This window comes from Panthera uncia, chromosome B4 (genome assembly GCF_023721935.1).
Source record: "Panthera uncia isolate 11264 chromosome B4, Puncia_PCG_1.0, whole genome shotgun sequence".
Taxonomy (NCBI): domain Eukaryota; kingdom Metazoa; phylum Chordata; class Mammalia; order Carnivora; family Felidae; genus Panthera; species Panthera uncia.
This window is the reverse complement of record NC_064809.1, coordinates 60,071,017-60,083,229: the sequence shown is the minus strand read 5'-3', so window position 1 is coordinate 60,083,229 and position 12,213 is coordinate 60,071,017. Positions and strand designations below refer to the sequence as shown.

The window sequence follows — 12,213 nt, the reverse complement described above, 5'->3', positions numbered from 1 at the left end:
TGTATGAAAATGTGTTTAGTTTTCAATTAAATAAAAGTAACGGTTTTAGTTTTGCCGGGCTTAAACAAATTCTGGCTGTCCCAGCTGGCAGTGCTCATATAGTTTCTGCCCACTTAATGTGATGCTGGTGGTGATGCTACAAGTAAGTGGCCCATGGACTCAGAACACGTTGGCTTTCTGCTTCTTGTTAGCAGAGTCTTTGGAGACACAGTAGAGTTGTTTGCTGGTATGTAAACAGAAGACTAGGAGCTAAATGCTTTGATCCAACTTGCCTTTTTCTCTTGGGGCTTTTTAATGTTTTCCAGGTTTTTACATATGGCTTCCCCTCCTCCCCCCTTGTTCAGGATCTAATATGCAAAGGCTATCTTTTAAATTAGGTGAACAGATAATTCTTTTGCTTTTATTGTTTTTTAAAGCATAGATAGCATTTCCTGATTCCATTCAGTTTAACTGCTGGATTAAAAAAAAAAAGTCATTATAGATGCTTGACTCAGTGCAGAATAACACCAATCACAGGGACAGCGTTCTGGTTTTAATTTCAGAGCAATCACTGAGCAAGGCTCCTTTGAATTGGAACATGAATCAGCATTTAGCAAAGCTGAGTTTAAACCTCTACTCCAGATTCTGAGTGACAGAGAAGTTCTAAATAGGGCACTGTTTGTTCATAGTTTTAGGTATCTGTGATTTACTTGGCTTTGTTAGACAATAGGGGCTTTGGTTCAGTTATATTTTTAACATTCCTTAAAATAAATCAAAGAGTGTTCCCATTTTGGATGTGGATTACTATGGTGGAGGAAATGAAGAATTTACAAGTGCCGAGTATCCAGGGATTATGCGCTGGGCTCTGTGCTGGATTGCCTTGATTAATATTCTTTTGGTTACACGGAATAGAAACTGGCTCTGGCTAGCTTAGGGGAAAAAAGTAAGTGGTGTTGGCATACTGCAAGAATATTTGGGTATCTCATAGAATCCAGGACTCAGGCAAGGCAGGGATCAGGGGACTTCCAACCTCAGAAGTTCTCATCTCTGGTTCCGTAGGGTAAAGTAGTTAAGTGTCTCACCAGATGACTCTGCACAGGAGGCCCAGTTGAGGTCAGATCTTCACTTGTGGATCAGTTTAGGTCAGAGAGGCTGGACCATATTGTTTAACCAGTTGTGTGTGGGTAACCACACTTGTATCTCATGGACAGTTCCCAGAGAAAGGGGAGTAATTGTGAACTGGTGGCCACACCAACATGGCCTATATATGGAGCATTTTAAAAGCTTAATTTAATTTTCACAAAAAGCCTATAAAAATCGCTATTTCTACCTCACAAAGAGAAAACGGAGACTCAAATTGGTCAGGCAACTTGTTCAACATTCCACAATTAGAATGAGGCAGAGCCAGAACTCCAACTAGGTTTACAAGGAGGGAGGGTAGTCTTCCTCTTAAAAGATTAAAATAGTGTGATGAGATTACATGGAAGAGAGAGTTTCAGATATCTTCTCATGGAGAGAATATTAAGCATCTCCAGTGTACTAGAATGAGTAAACTGCATGTTGAAAGCTTTGAGGTTGAATCCCAACTCCACTTGGTCATTCATCATGCATGAGCAAGTAAATACCTCTCCACTAATAAATATGGATAGATCATCTCCTTCACAGGGCTGTTTTAACTACAGGGTTATTGGTATAAGATGTGAAAATACTTGGCACAAAGAAGATACTCATTTGCAGGGGCAGAAAACTTTTCTACTAATGAACCCTCAAGCATGCTATTAAAAATGCAGTCACTGTTTGATAAAGCTTTATCATTCAAAACATCTAACTGCTGTCTTCCTCTCAGCCGTTCAAAATGGTGCCTTAGTCACCTAAACATAAAGGTAGCAAATGCTACATAAAAATAATTAGCAGAATCATACAATGGGCAAAGAAAGTTTAAAAACAAAACATTTGGGTATTTTTCTTTGAGACTTTGGGCTCACATTTCAGGGAAAAACTCTTACCTTTAGTCATGGCACAGTCTTGAAGCATTTAATTCTCTTAGTGAGTACTACTGGAGATGGTCTATGTCCTTTTGATAACCAGAGCAAAAGGAGAATACAGTTCTTAAAGAGGAAATCCATAATTTGAACATCACTGAAACAGATTATCGGCTAATTCGGTCTGGAAGGATCAATGTACTCAAATAATTGATTCTTTGCCCAGATGATTATTCTTAGTTATCTTTAAGGGCAGCTCTGTGGAATAAAAAAAGCACTGTAGCAATCCAGGAGTTTCTTGTGCTTGGTGGGTATTCTGCAAATACCTGTAGACTGATCAGTACCAATTTGTTCCAAATTACTTCAGACAACAATTAGTCTAAGCCAATAGCAAAGCTGGAACCCCAAACAGAAAAGAAAAAAAAATCAATCTGTGGTGGTACAAGCATGAAAGAGAGGTATAGACTAGATTTTCTTGACATTTCCACTGTCTCCGGATCTTAGTCTGAGTCTTAGTATCAGTGACCTATGCTTCATTTTCATCTAATTCACATTTAAGCGACTTGTAAAATATCTTATCATTTTAAATTTGATGACAGAGAGTCAAGTGATTTTTTTAAACTTTATCTGGAGAGAGAGAGAGCGAGAGAGCGCACATGCGTGCAAGAGAGGGGGAAGGGCAGAGAGAGAGAGAGAGAGAGAGAGGGAGAGAGAGAAGAGAGAGAGAATCCCAAGCAGGCTCTACACTGTCAGCATAGATCCCAGTTGGGGCTGGGGTTGAAACTCACAAACCGTGACATGACCTAAGCCAAAATCAAGAGCTGGACGTTTAACCACTGAGCCATCAAGGTGCCCTAAGAGTCAACTGATTTTAAATATGACTATAACATTGTGTTATTGGCTTGTTCCTGAATTAAAAGCCCTCCTCCTTGATTTACTATGTTGCTGTTTGCTTTAATTTCTCATTTAAATTTATAAGAGAAAACTAAGTAGTTATCAACACTTAAAAACGACTGTTGGCAAATTTTATTTCAAATGTTTAGGTGGAGGTATAAAAACATCACCATCCATAAATATAGAAGTTTAAGAAAATTTTTTTAAAAAGAATCAATTTTTGAAAGATTAAAAAAGGAAAAATAATAACCAAGTAAGCTTTTGGAGTTCTTTTTATTAGATTGAGAAATCCCAGAAAAGTACAAAGCCCATGGAAATAGAAGCGTTTCAGAAAACAAGACAAAATGTTTGCATACATTTTAATGACAGCATTTTAATTCTGATGTTAAAAAGACTCATGATTTTGCATTAAAGTACACTGCTCATAATTTAAATACATTCTGAAGTAATGGGAAAGGATTTCATATCTTTTATATTGAACCTGAATTCTTATAAATGGCTAAGTTATATTATCTTTCTAGAGATTAAGTTCATGATAGGATTAATAAGAAAAATGATTTTATTGATTTATAGTGACTCCGAAGAACAAAAACAGGAAATAAGCATATATATCACACACATACCCCTTTAAGTGGTACATCAGATCAAAGCTGAATTAATATAATAATGTTCAGTATTTTTAATCACTACCAATGAAAATACATAGATCCCTCTATAGAAAAGGGGTTTGGTAATATCAGAATGACTCTGTCACGTCAGTGTTTTATATCCCAGTTACACAGATAAATTAGTGATGTGGAAATCCATGCTGTTTATCCGCAAAATCAAATAAATGTATGGCTACATTCCAGAATCTTATCAGGAGCCACTGTGAAGCAATAAGTAAAGGTATTTACTACTTTTACCAAATACTATGTAATAGGCCACCAGAGAATATGAAGTTTAATTAACTTTTGGTAATGTGGCAATTTTCAATGGTTTTTGGGTCACATTTTATTTTCTGTTGCTGCTGCTGCTCCTACTACTATGAAAATAATGGTAAATGTAAAAGGAGAAAACAAGAGAAAATAAATCAGATCTTGTGATAGTTCTTCTAAATATTGGTTTAGTTTACCCTTGAAGTGGAAATCAATTCTCCAAGGTTTGGAAAGAAAACAAAAGCATCTTTAGAATTCACAGCATGTATTTTAGAGGTCTAATGATTTATCCATTGCCAGTGTGGGTTTGCTTGTCATGTTCTCTTTATTCAATGTCAACCGGTTCTGTAGCAATTAAAGCACTTAACTGTTTCTGAGCACAAGAGAGGAACAGTTCCAAACTGGACAGGCTTCTTTGGCGGATGACTTGATCAAGCTGTTGATTTTTTTTAAAAGAGGGAGAGAAAAAGAGAAAAAAAAATACACTTAGTTGAGGGGTAAGGAATATTATGCCACTGAAGCCCACTAGATGAGGGCTTAAGATGATTTAGAAAATCAAATAGTGCTTTAAACTCAGAGACAATGTAGTCACTAATTCTGGCCTATATTATCTAAAGTGAGGTGATAATCATTATAATTTTAAAATTAGTATTAGTATTCAGTTACTAGAGAAATAGCATACATTTGATCAGCACACACACACACACACACGCGTGTGTGTGTGTGTGTGCCCCACACACAAAGAGGAATATTATTCAGCCATGACCATGAAAAAGAATGAAATCTTGCCATTCTCAATCACATGGATGGAGTCAGGAAGTATAACTAAGTGAAATAAGTCAGAGAAACACAAATACCGTATGATTTCATGCATATGTGGAATTTAAGAAACAAAACAAATGAGTGAAGGGAAAAAACGAGAGAAAGACAAACCAAGAAAGAGACTCTTAACAATAGAAAACAAACTGATGGCAACCAGAGAGGAGGCAGATTGGCGGATGGGTGAAATAGGTGATGGTGATTAAAGAGTATACTTATGATAAGCACTGAGTAATGTATAGAATTGATGAATCACTATATTGTATACCTGAAACATAACACTGTATATTAACTATCCTGGAATTGAAATTAAAAACTTAAATGAAAAATAAATTTGCCCCTGGTATAAAAATAACCAATGACAACACATTGCCTATAGGTTAGAAAACAATGAAGGAATTAAAAAAGTTAAGTAAATTCCATTTCACAGAATATACCTTTCATACTTATGTGAAATTTGACATAATCTTCTGACAAGCTTTCCCCAACATAAAAGAAAAAAATTCAACCAAGAATTCTGTTAAATTCCACTTCTACAATCTGCTGACATTCAAAATGACTGAAAAACTGGAAGATTAAAACTTTGAAATATCCTAAAAATTAGTTAATAAAAATGCACTGTATTTAGCAAAATGCTCATGTAAACAAATTGAACACTACTAAGAGTCCCTTCAATTCTAACAGTTTTACATTAATGTACATACAGAAATAGGATTTCTCCTCATCCTTTTTCCTGTTTTTATTTTCCCCTTCCTCTCTCAGATGATATACCTTTAGGTGAATATATGCCTCTGCTTATACATGTCTATTCAACAAGACAGCTCATCATGACAATATAAACCCCCAGTGAGCAGAGACCTTGTGTGTCTTGCTGACTATTGTACCCCAGCAACTAGAAGAGGGTCTGGCACATGTTTAGACGCTCAGCAAATATTTACTGAGATTGAATGAATCAATAGTTACTCAAACAGAGCAAGGCAGTCTACCAGGAAATGACAGATACATATTTAATTCTAAAAGTGAAAACATGTTCGACCTAATCTAAAAAATATGTAGGAGATCAAGGTGAATTTTTAAAAGTTTTATTTTAATATATATAAAACAAATTGAAATATAAATACTTGTAGTTTTAAAAAAATTGCACTTGGTCCAAATTCAAATAGTACAGCAGGGTGTACTAATAACTAACTCCAGTCCATTCCCAGTTTCTATCCATTTTGGGATGTTTTCAAGCATTTAAAGATAGGTTTTTAAAATATTTGATCCAGATCTTAATAATTTTTAACTATGGGAGAGTGCATACAATCACTTTATTTCAACGGCTTTAGTGGAAATTTTATTACTGAAATTTTCCCGATATCATTTAAGACATTACTTGACTGCGTTCCATGATCTATGTAGCCACTCTCCTCACTGATAGACATGTAAATTTACTCCAGTTTTGTCTTGTTTTTGAAGCACCAAGGACATTAACAACCTCAGTGCACTCCTTTCAAAAGATCTTCGATGCTGTCTCTTGGTCAGATTCTAATAGGTGAAATTTCTACATCATAATATTTGCATATTTTAAATTGTGATAGATAATACCAAATTGCTTTATAGAGTGAGGATACTAATATATTAGTCCAATCTGCAGTGTATGAGAGGATCACCCGTTTTCTTCTCTTAAATCGTTGCATACTTTTCCATTGTGTATTTATAATTTTATATGTACTTATATAAAAATGGATATTTTATTATTTATTTAAAATTTACTTAAAAATTATTTAAAAATTATGCATTAGCCAAAGCATATGTCATCTGCAGTGTTATTTCTACCTTGAATCAGGTTTCCATACATGCAAGAGTCTGTCTTTAGGCTCCTTATTCTGTTCCAATAGACAATTTACCTGTCCCTACACAAATATAATGCTATCTTAATTACAACTTTATAATAAACCTGAATATATTGCATGTTAAGAAACATATTACTAACTATACCATCAAATATTTCAGAAGAATATAAATTAGTGAATATTTGTAATAAAATTGAATTTAAAATGGAAGTGGTCAGACTAGAGATAGTCTGATGTCCTTTTTTTCATATAGCACAAAGCCAAGCAAAATTTTAAAGTGTATTATTTTGAGTTACATCAGTAGGCAATAATATATTTCTTTTTAAGGCAAGGAAATTATGCAATCACAAATGAGGATGGTTGTATCTGGAGTTGTATGTAGAGGATAGTGTCAGGCTGGGTGAGACACATGGGTTCATTTTGGAGGTGGCTTCATGAGTGTTTGCTTTACAATTAAGTTTCGTAACTCATGTTCATATATCATAAGTGTTAGCTTTAATAGTTCAGTCTTCTAGAAGCCCCTAGAATAATCAGGAGTTCCATTAAAATGAAATTTGACTGAATATATTAGAATTTCTGAATATGAGATGGAGGATAAACTTTTCTGCTTTAGAAGGCCTATCACACAAGCTCACATAACACGCAACCTGTGACTGTTGCTAAGTAACAATAATCATCTCTACTTATCCATTCAGAATGAATACATATTTTGTAAAAATTTTAAAAGCATAATATATATAAGAAGGTTTGATAAAATGTTTACTTAAACATATCAAGCACTTCTCTTCTTTTGCTTATGGAATTAGTGGATTATATGATGATGGCCATACTGGTTTTGGGGTTAGACAGCTCCAAAGTTCATTTTGCATCTTTCACTAAGCCTCTCCAGGACTTTCTGAAGACAAGGATCCATTAAATCAACAGGAACTCAACACTTCAAGGAGCAATAAGGTGACACTGATCCCCTAGATAAACTGGGCCATCACAGAGCTGAACTTCTAATTTGGTGGTGCTTCCTGGGCATGATACATAACATCATATCTGTGAGGAGGAACACTTAAGATCTTTCTCTTATGAAGACAGTGAATTCCTGTCTCTGAAACGAGTATATCAAGCTGATGTTCACGGCAAATTCCTGAATTTCAACAGCTTCTGTTTTATTAGGCATTATCTTATTATCCTTTATTGAGGCAAGAAGATTTCTGCAAAATATTCAACTCTTTTTGCCCCTTGAAGATTGGGGGTTAGTCCTGTATTTGTGACTTTCATTTCAAAGTGAATCAAAGATTTGTATTCTATGACTTTGTGCTGACAATATATTATGTCCAGGGTAGTGGTAGCAAACATTTCTGGATATGGGGTTTACAATCTCTTAATAACACTGTAGCTCTAACTGCTTTGTTTTCCCTTCATTTTCTGTTGCTTCAGCCTTTATTCAGCTCTTTCAGATACCTGGAAATCACCTGGAAATTCTGAGGTCTCAGAAATAGACACCTGTGCTTTATAAATATTTTTCCCCCTCTTTGCATCTCTTGAGTTTGCATACCGCTGAAAACCATTTCAAAGCATACTACTTGCCAGAAGTTAATATTAATAAGATTAGGAGGGGAAAAAAAGAACACATGAGTTCCTAGTAATTCCCTGCATTAGATTTACCTTTCCATTAGTATTTCATGCTATGGCAAAGAAAAAGAAAAACATGTCTAGACATAAGCTTTCATTCCAAAATACAATACAATGGATGGTGAACATACCTTGGTCTAAAAAGCACAATTCAAAGTCAATTACAAACAAGTATGGCTTTTTTTTTTTTTTTCTGGAGCAAGGAGGGGCACAGAGAGAGAGAGAAAGAGAAAGAATACCAAGCAGGCTCCACACTCAGCACAAAGCCTGATGCAGGGATTGATCTCACAACCATGAGATCATGACCTGAGCCGAAATCAAGAGTCAGATGCTTAACCAACTGAGCCACTCAGGCACCCCTATGTAGGTTATTTTAATAGAACTGTTAAGAGCACTGTTTACATCCCAGAAAATCTTATACATTGTTTTTGAATATATATATTATATGTCTTTTTTTTTTTTTAATTTTTTTTTTCCAACATTTTTTATTTTTTTATTTTTGGGACAGAGAGAGACAGAGCATGAACGGGGAGGGGCAGAGAGAGAGGGAGACACAGAATCGGAAACAGGCTCCAGGCTCCGAGCCATCAGCCCAGAGCCTGACGCGGGGCTCGAACTCACGGACCGCGAGATCGTGACCTGGCTGAAGTCGGACGCTTAACCGACTGCGCCACCCAGGCGCCCCTATATATTATATGTCTTATATATATGATATATATAATACACTTAGTACTAATTTCAATATCTTTTGGGCCTCTACCAGCAACATATACCAAGAGATGTGAAAATACTAGGTTCACCTTTATCAATGTTACTTTTTTAACCTGCCCTCCACCATATTTTAAACTATGCTTACAAAGTGATCTAATTTTTTAATAAAGCTAGAATGGATATCTGGCAAATTCACTGATGGAAGGTGATTCATAAACAAATGTTATCAGTTTAGTAATAGTACATGTTATGGATTCAGTTTTCACATTCACTAACAAACTCTTTCATGAGCACTGAAGAAAGGTCAAGTATGATGATCTGGAACTGTGATTACTCAGGCAGATTTTCCAGTTAACATCATCATATTGGGTAAGAAAGACTGTTTACCTTCTAATAAGAAATGAAATAGTTCTTTAGTCACTTATTTGTTATGATGCCGACCCTTTAATGGTGTTATCTGGATATGAACATCCCTCTTTTTCTGACTTTATTATACACCTCCCCTCACAACAGGCCCTCAAGTTGTTTCATTTACATGTTTGAGATTGAGGTAATCAATTAATCAGCTAATCAGTTGATCAATAAAAAAGTCAGAATCGCCTACTCTTTGTACATGATTGCTCTGAGGCCTGGGCACTAAAAGTATAAAATAATGTCCTTGTCCTTAAGAAGTTTATAATCTTTCAGGAGAGACACACACACACAGTAATTGAAGAACAATTAGATGATGTGTAAAGATGGAGTCTAATGGAAGATGACAGACAGGGAGGGATCATGGCAGGAGGGCTGCAGTGAAAACTTCACGGAGGTGGGACTTGAACAGGTGCTCAGAGTATCAAAAGCATTTCCTTAGATAAAGAGGAGAAGATGTGTTAGAAATTTGAGGAAAGCAGGTTAGGAGAACAAAGATAGACTATTGAGAGACACTGAAGAAGGAGGCTTGACTGTAGTGGAGAAAGTCTGCTTAGGACTATCCATACATTCTTTCATTTGCTCATTTATTTAATATTTCTCTGTCACCTACGATGTGCATTATAGGCACTGGAAATACAGTGATGAATCAGACAATACTCAGTTTTATCATAATTTATACTGTAGTTTGAGGAGACAAACTAATACTTTTCAGGTGGAGATCAGTAGTATAAAAAATAACAAAGTAGCACTTGACAAAAACCAAGGTGAGAGCTTTTGGTAACGAAAAGAACTGAAAGAAGAAAGGGAAGAAAGGCACCATGCAAATGCATCCGGAAAGAAAATTTTACGGCAGATGTAACTGCAAGAGTGAGGTCCGAAATGTAGGTCCGGATTTGGTTTGACTAAGGATGGGCAACACATATAGTAAAACTGGAGCAAAATGAGCAATGGGGAGAAGGAGGGAGGATCAAAGAAACAAGACAGTGGCCAGAGCATGTAGGACACTCTAGGTGGTAGGAGGGCATTGGAGAGTGTTGAGCAGGAGTATGACCACACTCTAGGTTTGAAAAAGACCACATTTTGGGGCGCCTGGGTGGCTCAGTCAGTTGAGTGTCCGACTTCAGCTCAGGTCATGATCTCGCGGTCCGTGGGTTCGAGCCCCGCGTCGGGCTCTGGGCTGACGGCTCAGAGCCTGGAGCCTGCTTCCGATTCTGTGTCTCCCTCGCTCTCTGCCCCTCCCCCGTTCATGCTCTGTCTCTCTCTGTCTCAAAAATAAATTAAAAACGCTAAAAAAAAAAAAGAAAAAAAAGAAAAAGACCACATTTTGTTATTGGAGATGACAGACTGTAGTGGGGCAAGAGCGGAAGAGGAAGACCCAGTTCTGAGACTTTTGGTGTGGGCAAGATATAACGTTACTCAGACCACTTCCAGTGGAAGCTTCACTGTAGGTCAGTTTTGGAACATATCTGAGATAGAACCAACTTGAGTTGCTGATGGATTAGAAGTGTGGATGAATGGAGAAGAGAAATAAAATATGATTCTCAGAATGGTATTGCCATTTACTGATGATGGACTGCAGCTGGAGTGAGGAAAACTAGAATTTTGTTTTAGACGGGGTTGGTTTGTCTAATCCTATAAGTCAGATATTGGATAGAAGAGTGTAATTCAGGAGGGAGATCAGGGCAAGAGATACAAATTTTGAAATCATCTTTATATGAATGTCAACTTATTTGGAAAAAGGGTCTTTGCAGATATAATTAAGATGTAAGATGGAGTCATACCAGATTAGGATGGCCTCTAACCCAATCACTGCTGTCCTACTCAAGAGACAGGGAAACACAGAAACAGACACAGGGAAGAACACCATGTGCAAATGGAGGCAGAGACTGGGGTGATGTGGCTGTAGACCAAGGAATGCATCAGATTGCCAGCAACAGCAGGAGCTAGGATCTTGCCCTGGAGCCTTCAGAGATGGCACGGCCATGCCAACACCTTCATTTCAGACTTCTAGCTTCTAAGGCTAAACTGTCAAAGAATAAATGCCTGTTGTTTTAAGCCATCCAGTTTGTGGTCCTTTGTTATAGCAGCCCAAGGAAACTACTAACAATGATTTTTCCAAGTTGTTGAGGTCCTTACAAACTAGAGTAGTGTTTCCCACAATGTGTAAAATATCATTTCTATGTAGTACATGTTCTATTTTTGTTTTAGGGTTTTTTAGTCAGGTAAGCTTGGGAAATGAGGAATTAAAAAGGTTTCTTTTCTTTAGAACTCCTCAGAGCTTTTGTGCTCATAAACATTTGAATTGCCAAAATGGCTATAGTATGGTAACATTTCTCCAACTTTTTTAAACTTTGGAATTGTGTGTGTGTGTGTGTGTGCACGTGCATAAAGCATAACTGGAAAAATGCTCCACAAATTGATTTTTCTTCAGAACTCCTGTAGACTCAAAACAAACTGCAAATATAGGAAGAAGACTACACTGATCGAGTTTCCTCTTATAAGTAAGCATGGAATTTTAGCGAGAAGATATTTTGAGATTTCATAGTCTAAATTGATGCTCTGGGTGGTTCAGAGACCAGTTTCACAAACTTGTATGTCTTCCTACACTTAAAAAATATGCTTCTTTAAAATATATTTAAATGTATTACAACCTGAGTTTATCTTTGCTTAAAAAAACTCAACTACGTATCAAGTACATTCTAGGCCCTCCCTAAGTATTTAACAATGGGTAGGTAAGAGTCATTCCTAGAAGGTGCAGAGAACTATTCTGGGTGTGGTGACATCACCACTCTTAGCCTCAATGTAGACATAAGGAAGTAGACTGCAGATCCATTTTAAAACTCAATATGCAAACATAACTGTAGTGGTTTGGTATGTTTTATGAAACCATCATAATAAGGGCTGACAGACTTGAAGAAGATCAATTTATTCTTGAGTGGTGATTACTTTTATTGTGTGACATTTAAATATTTTTGCTCTAAAGACCATCTTTACTTTTCTCTTGTATCTTCAAATTCTGCTTCTCATCATTTCAGCCTA

General features: G+C 36.4%; 1 protein-coding gene across 7 annotated transcripts in view; it reads right to left on the bottom strand.

Moving 5' to 3' along the window:
• Positions 1–4,020: 4,020 nt before the first annotated feature.
• Positions 4,021–12,213, bottom strand: part of CCDC91 (coiled-coil domain containing 91) — a 357,464-nt gene continuing 349,271 nt past the window's right edge. For all 7 annotated transcript variants that reach the window (XM_049625214.1, XM_049625210.1, XM_049625213.1 and 4 more), the window contains one exon: positions 4,021–4,208. In XM_049625214.1, coding sequence (XP_049481171.1) covers positions 4,098–4,208 — 111 coding nt within the window. In that variant the 3' untranslated portion in view covers positions 4,021–4,097. The remainder of the gene's footprint in view (positions 4,209–12,213) is intronic.